The 13,946-nt window shown below is 48.9% G+C and overlaps 6 protein-coding genes across 6 annotated transcripts; 2 read left to right on the plus strand and 4 right to left on the minus strand.

Annotated features, from left to right (window-relative positions):
- Nucleotides 1–179: 179 nt before the first annotated feature.
- On the minus strand, nucleotides 180–714 carry SERLADRAFT_437428 (uncharacterized protein; the record flags this gene model as incomplete). Its single annotated transcript, XM_007317764.1, has 2 exons — nucleotides 180–300; nucleotides 356–714. The coding sequence occupies 2 exons, from the start codon at nucleotides 712–714 to the stop codon at nucleotides 180–182; spliced, it is 480 nt and encodes a 159-aa protein (XP_007317826.1).
- Nucleotides 715–1,216: 502 nt separating this feature from the next.
- Nucleotides 1,217–3,794, minus strand: SERLADRAFT_437429 (uncharacterized protein; the record flags this gene model as incomplete). Its single annotated transcript, XM_007317765.1, has 11 exons — nucleotides 1,217–1,582; nucleotides 1,661–2,025; nucleotides 2,085–2,131; nucleotides 2,189–2,229; nucleotides 2,280–2,448; nucleotides 2,506–2,614; nucleotides 2,666–2,745; nucleotides 2,795–2,900; nucleotides 2,959–3,064; nucleotides 3,125–3,250; nucleotides 3,732–3,794. 11 exons carry the CDS (start codon nucleotides 3,792–3,794, stop codon nucleotides 1,217–1,219), a joined length of 1,578 nt encoding a protein of 525 aa, XP_007317827.1.
- An 81-nt stretch (nucleotides 3,795–3,875) lies between these two features.
- On the plus strand, nucleotides 3,876–6,363 carry SERLADRAFT_437430 (uncharacterized protein; the record flags this gene model as incomplete). Its single annotated transcript, XM_007317766.1, has 12 exons — nucleotides 3,876–4,581; nucleotides 4,635–4,659; nucleotides 4,713–4,974; nucleotides 5,026–5,122; nucleotides 5,178–5,216; nucleotides 5,272–5,340; nucleotides 5,405–5,525; nucleotides 5,584–5,690; nucleotides 5,753–5,891; nucleotides 5,970–6,115; nucleotides 6,181–6,225; nucleotides 6,296–6,363. 12 exons carry the CDS (start codon nucleotides 3,876–3,878, stop codon nucleotides 6,361–6,363), a joined length of 1,824 nt encoding a protein of 607 aa, XP_007317828.1.
- A 479-nt stretch (nucleotides 6,364–6,842) lies between these two features.
- SERLADRAFT_361235 (uncharacterized protein) lies at nucleotides 6,843–9,804 on the plus strand (the record flags this gene model as incomplete). Its single annotated transcript, XM_007317767.1, has 12 exons — nucleotides 6,843–7,584; nucleotides 7,642–7,666; nucleotides 7,726–7,984; nucleotides 8,050–8,146; nucleotides 8,197–8,235; nucleotides 8,302–8,370; nucleotides 8,425–8,545; nucleotides 8,621–8,727; nucleotides 8,789–8,927; nucleotides 9,002–9,153; nucleotides 9,245–9,491; nucleotides 9,562–9,804. 11 exons carry the CDS (start codon nucleotides 6,879–6,881, stop codon nucleotides 9,331–9,333), a joined length of 1,803 nt encoding a protein of 600 aa, XP_007317829.1.
- Nucleotides 9,805–9,958: 154 nt separating this feature from the next.
- SERLADRAFT_466248 (uncharacterized protein) lies at nucleotides 9,959–11,101 on the minus strand (the record flags this gene model as incomplete). The annotated part of the gene is made up of 3 exons (XM_007317768.1): nucleotides 9,959–10,412; nucleotides 10,444–10,706; nucleotides 10,812–11,101. 2 exons carry the CDS (start codon nucleotides 10,592–10,594, stop codon nucleotides 10,165–10,167), a joined length of 399 nt encoding a protein of 132 aa, XP_007317830.1.
- On the minus strand, nucleotides 11,068–13,551 carry SERLADRAFT_407991 (uncharacterized protein; the record flags this gene model as incomplete). Its single annotated transcript, XM_007317769.1, has 3 exons — nucleotides 11,068–12,137; nucleotides 12,203–12,916; nucleotides 13,287–13,551. The coding sequence occupies 3 exons, from the start codon at nucleotides 13,549–13,551 to the stop codon at nucleotides 11,068–11,070; spliced, it is 2,049 nt and encodes a 682-aa protein (XP_007317831.1).
- Between the last annotated feature and the right edge of the window lie 395 nt (nucleotides 13,552–13,946).

Genomic DNA, 13,946 nt, shown 5'->3' on the forward strand with positions numbered 1-13,946 from the left:
TATCGAATGCCTGCGCCTCGTGATCCTGTCTGATCTGACGATGGTGTGACGATTATAGTTGGGATTTTCCGCCAAAAAGCCATGCAGACGTTGAAGATCTTGAATTTTGTAGTGATCACGCCTATAAATAATGCAAATAGTCAGTGGTTTGTGCTACTCAAAGGAAAAGGCGACCTGAACTAACGTAGGAACGCACCAATTGGTCCTTTGTAGTCGGGGTTCCCTTCTAGTTGGTCAAAAGTGAGACCAGCTCCAGTATGACCCAGTGTTGTACAAGATTGACGGTATTTTTTCTTGAGTCTGAACAGAAAGTTATGAGTTGGCCTGACTTGAATAGATGTGAGGGACAACGTACGAGGCAATGTGGTTATCGACAGCTTTTGCAAACCTTCCCGGATTGGCTTTGAGAGTGCTGCATATGACTGGATCCCTATCTCCACTGAATACAAACTGAGCTATCTCCCCATGTATCGTAACCTTGCTCGACTTTGCCTGACCCTTCTTCCTACTCTCTTTGTTGGCATCTTCCTGGGAGTTGGAGAAGAGCAGATGTCGTTTCTGAACATTTTGTTCCAACCAATCCAGGAGACGATCTGTACATTCTGACATCCACTTAATGGTCAGGGGGCCTCCAGGCATCCCATTCTCGTCAAATTCGTCGATATCATCAAGATCATCGTTGTAGTCGTCGGCAGGTTGAGTAGAGCGAGACATAGCGTGGGCGTAAAGAGACTAATAGCTGTGTCTGGTCAGTTCGATAACACGCATCGGAATTTCAGGCGGAGTTAGCCCCATGAATTCTTTGGAAAAAATGAATTCATCTATACCCGACCCTTTCTGGTAATTATTTCAGCTTCAGACGCTTACAAATATCCACTTTTCTTTTTTTCAGGCTCCTGAAAATATTTCAGCGTTTACTTCTTCGAACGACGCTATTGTAGAAAGGATGTTTGTAAAATATGGCAATATACTTGTAAAAAACTTTTTTTTTTTACCGAAAACTGAAGAGATGACTGAATTCGATGTTGTTGTTCATTGTATATATGAGCTTCAAGCTTAGCTAACTTGCCATCATCCTTGCCCACCACGCTTTAGGTTTCGACTATAATCAGGACATATAGTAGTACACAGCCTCATCTACACACACCTGCCATTTCCCATTCCATGCGCTCACAGTACAGTGTTAATTCTGATTGTCGCAGTGCATACCTAACATTCATATGAGTTGACCTCCTTCCCTATCCGCCTCGACATTTTCTCCGTCCTCACGTTCACTCTGGCGTTCCTGCAATGCCCACTTCTCGTCTTTCTGCGTGTGAAGCGGTAAGCCTTTCATCAGCAAACTCGACAGAAGCCCAACACCCGCTACAACGATGAGGACTTTCCAAAGCAACACCAGCGACACTGCAAACGCCTGGCGTACGACTGCCTTCGTGGCTGGAGGAAGCTGGGGGATGAGCGGGATGATGGAGTACGCGATATCTGTGCTTTGGGCTGATTGCGTGCCATGGAAGAGCGTGACGGGAGTACGTTTCTGAAGTTCGTTTTGAAGCACTGCGCCTTCGATCGTCACAGCCCAGACCTTGCAAGAAGAAAAAATAAATAGATAGCCATGAGTTTCAATCTTTGACCAACACAGTAGTATGAATAAGGCGCACACCTGCGTAAGAGTACGGACAAACACAAAGAAGGACAGCGCATACGCGTTTGAGGTTACAGGCAATGGGGCGAGGACAGGGAAATATGTGCCTGAAAACACAATTCCAACACCTATCCCGATGATGACTTGATATCCAATCGACTTTGCCTGCGCGGTGTTCTCGTCTATAGTGGTGAGTAGCCCTAGGCCGAGTAATATGCAACACCACGCAAACCATAATTGAGGCCGATATCGCTTGGTTGCCCTGACGCTGAGACCAGCAAAGATGGAGAAGGGCGCGGTGGAGAAACTGAGCCCGAAGAGGTCAACGCCGGATGCAATTGGAGATGCGCCCTTGCAAGCTTGATAATACACTGGCATGTAATCTAGTATGCAAAAACTACGTGAGCTTGATCAAGATGCTGGATAAATGATTACAGCTTACAGAGGATGCTGATGTTGATGAACGCGCCCAAGGATATTTGAATATACCTAGATTTGTGCAAACAAGTCGATACCCGTTGGGTGGATCTGGCAGGATGAAGTTACCCGCTTAGATTAGTCCGATTTGAGAGCAGATTCCACGGTACCTGGGCTAGAATTAGCCCATGAATCAACTGCGGTCTGAACTGGAGCGCACTAGTGGAGTCTGGCACCAGAGGCCCTCAAACAAGAAGAACACGATCAAACCTGCGAAACCTAAGCAGATAGGAACGAGGACTTGAGCAGTGTTCCACGGGTAAACAACCCCGCCCCATGTGAGCCCAATCACACAAGCACATGTTGCACCAATGATAATAAAATTACCACTGGTTTTTGAGTTTGTGTTCAGTGCTATGAAAATTTTGATGATAAAAGGCACTCACATCCAGTCTATCCGAGCCATCTTTTCCTTCAGGGTCCCTACCGGAGTCGGAAGGCTGAGAAACAGTAACACAAGTAGAAAAGCCAAGCCAGCAATAGGTATATTGAGATCTGTAAGCCAAATCAAAGACCCTCATCAAAATGATGAGAAGATATACGTACAAAAAAGCCAGCGCCATCTAGAGGGTTGAGCTAAAGCTCCGCCAACTAACGGACCTATGCCGCCACCTAAAGCCCATGTTCTGAAGATACTGTAAGAGTCGGTCTACACTTTGTATGGAGAAAACTTACAGTCCAAAAAGTCCGCTGTACGTTCCACGTTCTTTGAGAGTAACCATGTCCGAGAGGATAATCTGACTTAAAGTAAATATACCTCCTGCACCTGATCCTTGGATAGCTGTTATAGGTTGATATGAGAAGAAATATGTGGGCGGAAGATGATCGATGATCCTTACTACGTGCTGCGATTAACATGTTCATGCTCTGAGCTGCGCCGCCCAATGCGCTTCCCAAAGCAAACAACACAAGAGAAACGAGGACGATGGGGCGTCGACCAAAAATCTAGGACCACAGTTAACGAATGATGATCTGACATGAATGCAGGCCAATCGTTATACATACTTCAGCTAAGCCACCACTGAGAGGAAGGAGGGCTGTGCTTGCAAGACCGTACGAGGTTGCAACCCAGACGAATTGGTTGCTGTGGAGCTCTGTTACGATAGTAGGCAAGGCTGTCGAGACTGCATACTAGAAATGAAGGGAAAATCAACACGAGTTTTTAAACTAAAGATCGGGAATGTATGCAAACTTACGAACTACAGGAATATCAGAACCTCGAGCTTCGCGAAGCTGTATCTGATGATCCGGACTGTGCTAATTCCAAACCCAATGGATTTGAATACAAGAGCGAACCGGGCCAACTTGACTCAACCGCCGGGGGCCTGTCCAAGCTTTCAAGCTTCAAGTGTGTGGGCAGGACTGCCGCTGGGATATTCCAGTCCAAGTTGAGAGCTGGTCATGATGCTCAGATGCTGATACCAACATTACCAGAGATAGCCTGGTCGCCGCATCCTCTAGGTGAGGTGTGAGCGTGCGAGGAACTCCGAATTGGTCATTGCAAGGGAGATAATCCCTCTTGAGGACTGTCCAGCAGCTTGAACGTTCTGAGCAGTAGAGAAGTAGGTCTATGCTTTGTCAGCAACCCAAATAGGGATACCGCTCATCTGACCAGAGATGGGCCGTCTTCTACCGCATTCGCCCCTCTGTAAATCCACACGCACGTATGCTTCATTCTTCTTCCGAACAACAGCAGGATAAGAATAACAGTTAATGGCTCTCCTGAGATGCTTCTTTGATACCATCTATCACTGACATGGCATCCCAGCTTTCTCTCCCAACCCTCGACAGGCTCCGTAGCACCATCCCACCTGATCTCGACGTTCAGCATGTTGCACAACAATGGTTCAAGGCGTTTTCAGATGGCATGGTATCAGGGATACCTAGCGATGTCATTGCAGACTTTGTGGACGACGCTTTTTGGCGCGATATGTTCGCTCTGACATGGGATATGCGCACATTCCAATCTACCCCAGCGATTGAGAAATTCCTTGCTGATCAGCTGAAAGCTTTCAAAGTCTCAGCGTTCAAGCTCAGAAAAGATCTTGTATGCTTGGAGAAGCCTTATCCAGATCTAGCTTGGATTCAGGGTTTCTTTGATTTCGAGACTCAAGTAGGCCTCGCATCTGGTGTTTTCAGGCTTGTTCCATTACCCGATGGCACTTGGAAAGCGCATACAGTCCTCACAAACCTCGAGGACTTGAAGGGCTTCCCTGAAAAAATTGGATCTTTGCGAAACTTCCAGCCTAATCATGGTAAATGGGCTGATCAACGTGCTCGCGAAAAGGAATTCGCCGATGCCGACCCCCAAGTAGTCGTAATCGGCGGAGGACAAAGTGGTCTTGAAATCGCTGCACGACTCAAGGCCCTTGACGTGAGCACGCTGGTCTTAGAGAAACATGAAAGGGTAGGAGACAATTGGAGGAAGAGGTACGAGGCATTGTGTCTCCACGATCCTGTTTGTGAGTATACTGTTTGACATTACACACTTTCGTCTCATTCGTTGTCCATTCAGGGTATGATCATATGCCATATATTCCGTACGTTCGTAGATTTATCAGAATTACTTCTTCGCTGACTCGGTCCAATACAGCTTTCCCTCGACATGGCCCGTGTACAGTCCTGCACTGAAGCTAGCAGACTGGCTCGAGTCCTATGCGCACTCTCTGGAACTTAACGTGTGGACTTCTTCCGCTGCTACTAGTGTCACACGACTTGAACCTGGATCTAAGCACAAGTGGCGCGTTGCTGTGAAGCGTCACGATGGGCAGGAAAGGGTGCTAAACGTCAATCAAGTCATTTTCTGCATGGGATTTGGAGGCAGTGTACCACGTATGCCGACTTATCCTGGAATGGTGCGTGTCATGTTCCAGGATCTCAACTTCGTGCTCATCCAGACTACGTAGGACGAGTTTAAAGGTCAAATCCTCCACTCAGGTCAACACAAGAGGGCTCTCGATCACAAGGGGAAAAAGGTTGTCGTTGTTGGATCATGCACGTCTGGTAAGTCATACGCTTCGTTATACTCTTAGCCACTATCGAATAATCGACAATATAGCACACGATATCTGTTCTGATTACTGCGAACATGACATTGGTGAGTTAAGTTGTATTATTATAACAGCATTAAGATATTGATGGAATTCTGTTAGATGTGACGATGTGCCAGCGTGGCCCTACTTACATCATGACTACGAAGGAGGGAATGCCCAGGCTATTATGTATGCGTCTGATTACAGCCAATGACCATTCATATCTTTGATTGATCTTCTCCTTTTACCACAGCACTGTTCTGGGATGGCGGGCCACCTACCGATATCGCTGATAGGATAAATGCGTCTTATCCCAACCACCTACTCAAGCTCATGCATGTTCGATTAACGAAGAACATCGCTGAAGCCGATAAGTTCGACACATTCCTTTCCGCTATGGTGTGTTGGCACTAAATCTTTCTTTTCTTGCAGAGTACTTCTAGATGGTCTTCGAAAACGCGGGTTCAAGCTCAGTTTCGGTGCCGATGACTCTGGTTTCCTGTTACTCGCATGGGAGAAGGCGGGAGGGTACTATCTCGGTTCGTGTTGTCCGATATCACAGAATTTACTTACTCATTGGCCAATTTTCTATTTTGGTCAGATGTTGGCGCCTCACAATTGATCGTCGACGGGAAAATCAAGCTAAAATCCGATAGTCCGATGGCCAAATTCACGCCATCAGGGCTTGAATTTGAAGACGGGTCCACTCTTGACGCGGATGTTGTAATCTTTGCGACTGGGTAAGCCAAAATTTCCCAGGTGGAAGTTATCACTTTGTCGTGGTCATATCTTCTACCCATTCACAATCTTGTTCATAGGTGGTCAGACGCGCGTTCGGCGTATCGTGAGCTTCTTGGGGATGAGATTGGTGATAAATTGAACCCCATTTGGGGTCTTGACGCGGAGGGCGAGTTCAATTCGACTTGGCGTGAGGTAGGGGTCGATGGCATCTGGTGTATGATGGGTGGGTTCAGAATCACAGTAAGGTAACAGCAATGCACGAGATGCTGATGTTGCCCTTTCAATAAGGTAATCTTGCGCTATGTCGATTCCACTCTAAGCATCTTGCTCTTCGTGAGTTCTCTCTACCTCCTCTTCTCGATTGTCATTGCTTTTCTTAACTGCCTCCGATGATCCATATCAGAAATCAAAGCGAAAGAAGAAGGTATTTTCGGGACGAGATATAGCGCAGTGTCGCCGGAACACGTGTAGTGTGTCAAACTTGAAGCGACGAGCTCCCTTGAAGAAGATGATGCCCGTTGGAGCATTGTATAAAGTGACGTTGGAGAACCATGTCATGAGCAGAAGAGTATGTTCATTTCCGCGGAACGAAGTCATATTTCGAGCTGGTTTTACAGTTTATGTTTTGTTTTTGTTTTCTTTCTTACAATGTCTGTACAGTAGTCATACACCGAGCCTCAGACTGGTGGATCCAATGAAAGGAAGGAATCTCCCACTATTGATACCTGCGACACCCGGCATCCAATCAATGGCACGATTGGTTATAGCGGCTAGATAAGGTGAGTCAGGAATGTGCATCTGACCCAAGTTAGAGAGATCCTGTGCATTTGTGATAACTGTCACCTAACTATCCCATTTCGAATTCGGGAGTCGTATCCGATGAATAATAAGCTTACGCTCTGTGCGAATCATATCAATCCGATGACAATACAGCAAGTGATTTAAGGTGGCCTCTTCCTCTTCCCCAATCTTCATCCATCGTGACCATGCCCTCCCAGCTTTCTCTCCCAACACTAGACAAACTCCGGGGTGTTGTTCCTCAAGACCTCGATGCCAACAAAGTAGCAGAAGAATGGTTCGCGTCTTTCGCAGCAAACATGCAAGATGGGAACGTCGATAACATCATCAACCTCCTCGTAGACGACGCATTCTGGCGCGACATGTTCACACTCACATGGAACTTGCGGACATTCCAGTCCACTCCCATTATCAAAAAGTTCCTTATCGATCAGCTTGCCACTTTCAAAGTCTCGTCGTTCAAGCTCAGGAAAGATCTCGTCGCTTTGGAACAGCCCTACCCGGACTTGGCATGGATCCAGGGTCTCTTTGATTTTGAAACCCACGTAGGCATTGCTTCAGGTGTATTCAGGCTCGTCCCATTGCCAGACGGCACTTGGAAAGCACACACGGTCCTCACGAACTTGGAAGATCTGAAGGGCTTCCCAGAAAAGATCGGATTCCTACGCAACTTCCTCCCTAACCACGGTAAATGGGCTGAGCAACGTGCGCGCGAAAAAGAGTTTACCGATGCGGAGCCTCAGGTCCTCGTGCTCGGTGGTGGTCAGAGTGGTCTTGAAATTGCGGCACGACTGAAAGCGCTTGGTTTGAGTGCTCTCGTTATAGAGAAGAACGAGAGGATAGGGGACAATTGGAGGAAGCGTTATGAGGCTTTGTGTCTTCACGATCCAGTTTGTGGGTTATGGTATCTCTAACAACTATGTTTCATCGATAACACATTTAGACTTTCAGGGTATGACCATATGCCATACATCCCGTACGTGTTTACCCATATTCAAATTTGACATTACCGTCAATCGCGGAACATCTTCCCAGCTTCCCACCGACTTGGCCTGTATACACGCCTGCATTGAAACTGGCAGATTGGCTCGAATCCTACGCCCATTCTCTCGAACTCAACGTCTGGACTTCATCCCTCGTCACCGCCGTCGTTCCACTCTCGTCCTCCAAGTACAAATGGCGCGTGAATGTGAAGCGCGCTGATGGGAGCGAACGAGTATTCGAGGTCAACCATGTCGTGTTCTGCTTGGGAATGGGGGGCAGCATTCCTCGTATGCCGACGTACCCTGGCATGGTTCGTGTTACTAACAAGCTCATGGAGAAGGACGTTAATCAGATGCATTCTACTTCTACTTGCAGGACGAGTACAAAGGGCAGGTCCTACATTCAATTTCTCATGGAAAGGCTCTCGATCACGTAGGGAAGAAGGTCGTAGTCGTCGGTTCATGTACATCTGGTAAGCAAGTTCTTCTTAACTCCTTCAACAATCTGCTTATGCGCGAACAGCACATGATATCTGCGCTGATTACTACGAACATGGAATTGGTGAGCCAAACTCGTATCTACGTTTCAACTAGCCGTATATTGATCTCCCTCGTTGTCTAAATCTAGACATCACCATGTGCCAACGTAGTCCTACGTACATCATGACTACGAAAGAAGGAGGTCCAAGGCTATTCGGTATGTCCTCCTTCATCGATCTCTCATTCTCTTCCTCTAATATATTGTCGTAAGCCTTGTTCTGGGAAGGCAGTCCACCCACAGATATCGCTGACAGAATCAACGCGTCATACCCAAACCACCTCCTCAAGCTGATGCACCAGCGCGTATCCAGGGACATCGCCGAAGCAGACAAGTACGCTCTTTACACCCTGACCTGTCGCCATTTGACGCCACGAATTCTAATATAACATAATCTATTTTCTGCCAGAGAACTGCTGGACGGTCTGCGTGCGCGCGGATTCAAGCTCAGCATGGGCGACGAAGGCTCTGGATGCCTCATCCTGGCCTGGACCAAGGCTGGAGGGTACTACCTCGGTAAGTCCCTCCTCTCTGCACGGCCAAGTGGCGACTTACCCCCTCCCTCACACCGACACAGATGTCGGCGCCTCGCAACTCATCGCTGACGGCAAGATCAAACTCAAAGCCGACAGTCCCATGTCGCGATTCACCCCGTCTGGCCTCGAATTCGAGGACGGCTCCACGATCGATGCAGATGTGGTCATCTTCGCGACTGGGTACGTGTTTTATCCCTAACCCAACCCAAACTGAATCACCACCTCCACCACCACCACTCACATCCCACACACAGATACTCCGACGCCCGCTCCGCCTACCGCCAAATCCTCGGCGACGAGCTCGGTGAGAAGCTGAACCCGATCTGGGGCCTCGACGCAGAGGGCGAGCTGCAGTCTACATGGCGCGAGGTGGGTGCTGGGCTTGAAGGGATCTGGTGCATGATGGGTGCGTGCTTTGTGTTTTGTGTTTTCCCTATAGTGGATAATAATCTAATCTGCGACGTTCGTTCTCGCCTCTCCTCCCCAATATTTGGCAGGCAACCTCGCGTTATGCAGATTCCACTCTAAACACCTCGCCCTTCGTACGTTCCCTCCCCTCATGCTCATCCTCACCCATCCGCAATAAACACGATGCTAATGCTGATACGCCTCTCCCCTCCTTTTTTTGTGAGCAGAAATCAAAGCCAAAGAGGAAGGCATCTACGGCACGAAATACTAGAAGAGGAAAAAAAAAAAAAAGCGCATGGCATACCCCCTGGCCTTTCCTCAACTTTCATCCATAACGTGCGTCGCCCATCACCGGCATGATCTCCCTTCTTTCCTTTCCGCCTCTCACATACGTGCTAAACCACAGTTCACTCTTGAACGCGAACACGGTGATGAAGGCTAGTAACAAACTCGAGAGGGTATAGAGCAAAGATAAAGATGCCAGTGTCATGACAAGGGATGAAGTCTAAAAAATGCGTGTATGGTTTTCTTTTTGGATTATATGTGTGTCAAGTTCTTCTTTGTCTTTTCTTTCTTGTTCTTGTGTTTTCATGTAACTGCCACTGTCACTGTAAACTTCATTGAGGGCCCAATTTATCTGCTTGTAAAACACGCAAGGTGAAGCAGCCAAGTCAACACCACGCCATTAAGCTGCCAGTCGTTTATCGTCATCAAGTCTGATTTACATCAACACAGTCTACAACGTCCACAACGTTCACATCGATCCAGACTCATACTCATATTCTCTCACAAAACAACAAAACACGAAACTTCTAACATTTAATAGTGCAACTACAGTATAAAACAACACGATTTTCGCAAACCACCACACTTGCTACACGTTCATGTAAAAAACAAACACCGTCGACCATCGCCAAAGCCACTACTAGCTATCCTACACACCAAAACTTTGGATACAGTACTACCACTAGCCACACTTCTGGGCAAAAAGTAAACAATCACATTGGAACTACACGTTCCCACTGACGGGGGCGATTTTGGGGTAAAAGCGAATCTTTGGAACTGGAGACAGAGCGAAAGGAGTGAGGGCGCGATTTGGGAATATAATACTTAGTGCAGCGAGGGTTTTAAAAGTCTTGTTGAACAGCCTTTTTAGGAGACAATTCAGACGCTGACGCTGACGCCGAGAGAAGGAAGGGGAGACTCGAGCAGAACTCGGATTCAAGGTGATTGACAAGTCGAAATACGAGTTGGCGGCTCGAGGTGCAGAGCAAAGGAATGAGAAAACGAAGGGAGTAGGATTGGGCGCAGTTGCAAACGAGGTCGCGTTTCAAAGACGTCGAATGATGACTGGACGCAAATGAACTTGAACATAAAAAAGGACAAGGACGACGATGCGGATGCGGATGAAAACGGCTACGAGGGGGAGTGGGCAACATCCCGAAGATACAAGGACGACGATATGGATGTGGATATGGATGAGGACGAGGATGGCCACGAGGAAGGAAGTAACACAGAAGTACTAAAACGAACACCAGGACCAGCCCTAGACTGTTCCAAAATAAAGACCATATCAGCAAACAACTCGAATATTTCCACTCTCCAACCCTTCGAATTGACGTCGAAGAAGGAGGAAGGGAAGAGGGCAGGACACACCTTGAATAACCGATTCAACCACAAGCCTCAAGCTTCGAGTCCTATCAAAGAAACGCTCGACGGCTGAAACTAAAAAAAGCGATCGGGCGAAATACCCAGCCTTGAAAAACGGTAGCCGAGTCGAAGAATCGAGAAAGAGAAAAGGTATTAGTAAATAAGAGGGAGGGGAGCATCTCCAGGACGACAGGGTCATTTTCCCAGAAAACCGACCACCTTCACCTCCTTATCGAAAAGAAAAAGCACAAGGGCCAATCACTCAAACCCCCACCTCCATTTCCTTCTCCTTCTCCACCCTAGCCTGTTCATCCCCCACCAGTGTCTTCAATAACAACTGCGCCAGCCACGCCTCTTCCGCATCAAACACCTCCAAGTCCTCACTTGCGTCCGTACTCCCACTCCCTTTCGCACCTCCCTTCAGGTTAAGGTTGATCCCGCCGCCGCTCCCACCACCGCCCAACGCCCCAGACGCCTTCTTCCTCACCCTCCTTGGCATCTGCATCTGTCCAGCACTCATAAGCGTCTTAGCAGCCGACCGCGTCTTGAGCCCCATCCCAAAATTCAGTCCCAAGCCTCCAGAAAAACTTTGCCCACTCCCTCCATGTTGATGTCTACTCCTATCTCGTGCAGCAGAACCGGGTGCTTCGAACCTATACTGCGGTTTCACACCACCTACCCATCCGCCCACCCCGCCTCCAACACCACCGCAGCCAGCCCACCCGGCACCAGCATATATAGTATCCCCCAACTCCAACTCGGGCGCTGTTCTCCTCGCCCTCGGCGGGGGTGTACATGACGCGACGGACACAACTGGCACAACGGGCGGAGAGGCGAATGGGTCGCGGAGGGAGCAAAAGTCAGAGTCAGAGTCGGAGGTGGGCGGGGTGTCTGCCTTCGCACCACGCCTACCCTTACCACCCTTTACACAACGTCCATCTGCACCCCGCGTAGATGACGACCGCATAGAATGCGAGCGTGGATTTAAGCCAAACGATGAACGGAGCGAAGTCATCGATATCGGCTTAGATACGCGAGGGTATGAAAAACCCCACGCCGATTTGTCTTGGCCTTGCGTTTGACCCCCACTTTGCGTACTTTGGTTTTGATATTCACACGGGCCCCGCATTTCTCCTTGACTTTGCGTTTTGTCTCTACTCATAGTCGAGCTTTTACTTGGGCTTTGATTCGGGCTGTGCATCTGACTTGGGCCCTGACCAGCCGGCGTCCCAGGCGTCATCGGACTCATCAGCGTCGACATCGTCGACGTCGGACTCGGAAAATCATCATCTTCGTCAATAGACAAAGGCGGTCCAGAGCGATAATGAACAACTACAAAAAGAACGAGGCGACTGCAGTTAGCTTATTTTACAGCCCGTAAAGCAAAAACGACGTACAGAATAAAGAAAACAGCATCCCCGCAGCCCACATGGCCAAAAAGACGCCACGCGCGATATCCAGGTTGACCTCAATTCCCGTCTCCGTCCCTCCCATACCAACATCACCACCAGAGAGAACAACGTTCCCCAAACTCATTGCAGTGACTGCGAGCGCAAAGATCTGGGCAAGGACAAAGGATATCGACATGGGAATAGAGGCTTTCCCTCGTCTACTGGTCACGTCCGCCTTCAAATCAGTCCTTATCCGCGGCATGCTAGCCATAACGGGGTTCTTGGTGTCGATCTCACAAACACCTTTTACCGGTTGAGTGGATCCAAAGCCATGAGCACGGTCATGTCCAAGAGTACCGGGAAACGGCCAAGTGCATAGTGTAGGCGAATGAGGCGACGAATATTTGGACGCTGGCTTGAACTCGGGACGTTGGCCTGCTTCGATGTCTGGTTCGGGCCATGGATGAGTGGGGGAGACTTGGGAGGTAGTGCTAGTGGCAATGACAGTCTCCTCGCGATATTTTGGGAAGAGATAGCGGGTGCTTGCACCGTCTTGGGATGATGAAGTTAATGTGGGGGTACCGAATGGGAAAGCGATGATTAGGATGGGGAGGAGTAAGAGGGCAACGTTGAGGATAAGCTGGAAGGTGGAAGCGAGGAGGGCAGGGATTTGTTGGGAGGAGGAGGGAAGGAATGGGGCAATAAGAGCGGAGAGGGTGTCTGTGAAGCCAGTGAGGAGGGATTAGGATAAAGGAGGATTGAGACATACCGCATAATAGAAAAAGAGATAATGTGCCCAAAAGAAGGCTGTTGTTTCTAGTAGAGAGGGGAGGAAGGAAGGAGAGGGAGAGGGTATATATTGCAGAGGCACCGACTTGAGGAATGGGGGGATGAGGAAAAGTCAGTATGGTAGTTACAGTGACTGGGAAAAGAGAATTTGTATATAACGAAGTGAAAAAGGGAAGAAAGTATGGAAGAACGCATGGGGTGAATGGGACGGGAGAGGGGAAGCAGGTGGGTAAGATATGTAGGTATGTAATGCGCATATATCTATGTACGACGCAAGAAAGAACGAAAATGCAGTACTCACGCAGACATTCCAGCACGACTCTGAACACGAGAGCACAAAGGTAGAAGGTATCAGGGGGGCCAAGCTGCGTTGCAGCTACACCAAAGGCACCAGCGAGAGCAGCGAAGAGACCGAGAGACGCGATGAACGCGTAGGAGGGGAGGAGCGAGGAGCGGGCTACGCGGGTGCTGTTTGTGGGTGCGAGGGAGAGGGCGAGGAGAGAGAGGGCGAGGATGGGGAGGAGGAGGAGGAGAGAGGAAGGGAGGGTAAAGAGCGAAGGAGACATCAATAACGAAAGATTGGATGTCGGTGTGTAATATTTATTCTGGGTACATAAAGAGCGTGCTGGAGAGTTATCGAGTGTGGTCAGAGTGAGAGAAGAAAGAGAAAGAGGAAGGGAGGGAGGAGGAGAGGTCCAGTCCGCGTTAGGAAGGTGTCGTCGTTGGCTCAATCAGGAAGTAGACTCGCCTCATTCGGTCGAACGCTTGCATCGAAGACTCTGGACAACCAATCAGCACGTCGATCGCGATGACGAGATAAGCGACGACATCGGATCCAGCGCCACAGACATACACTCCCTCCACTGTCAAAGTTACTCACTCTCGCCACACTCTTCTCTCCTCTCGCGGGAGTCTTCCCTCCACCGCGAGAACCACGGAGCTCACCCAACCTTTGATGCGT

The sequence above is a fragment of the Serpula lacrymans genome, assembly GCF_000218685.1.
Source record: "Serpula lacrymans var. lacrymans S7.9 unplaced genomic scaffold SERLAscaffold_6, whole genome shotgun sequence".
NCBI lineage: Eukaryota > Fungi > Basidiomycota > Agaricomycetes > Boletales > Serpulaceae > Serpula > Serpula lacrymans.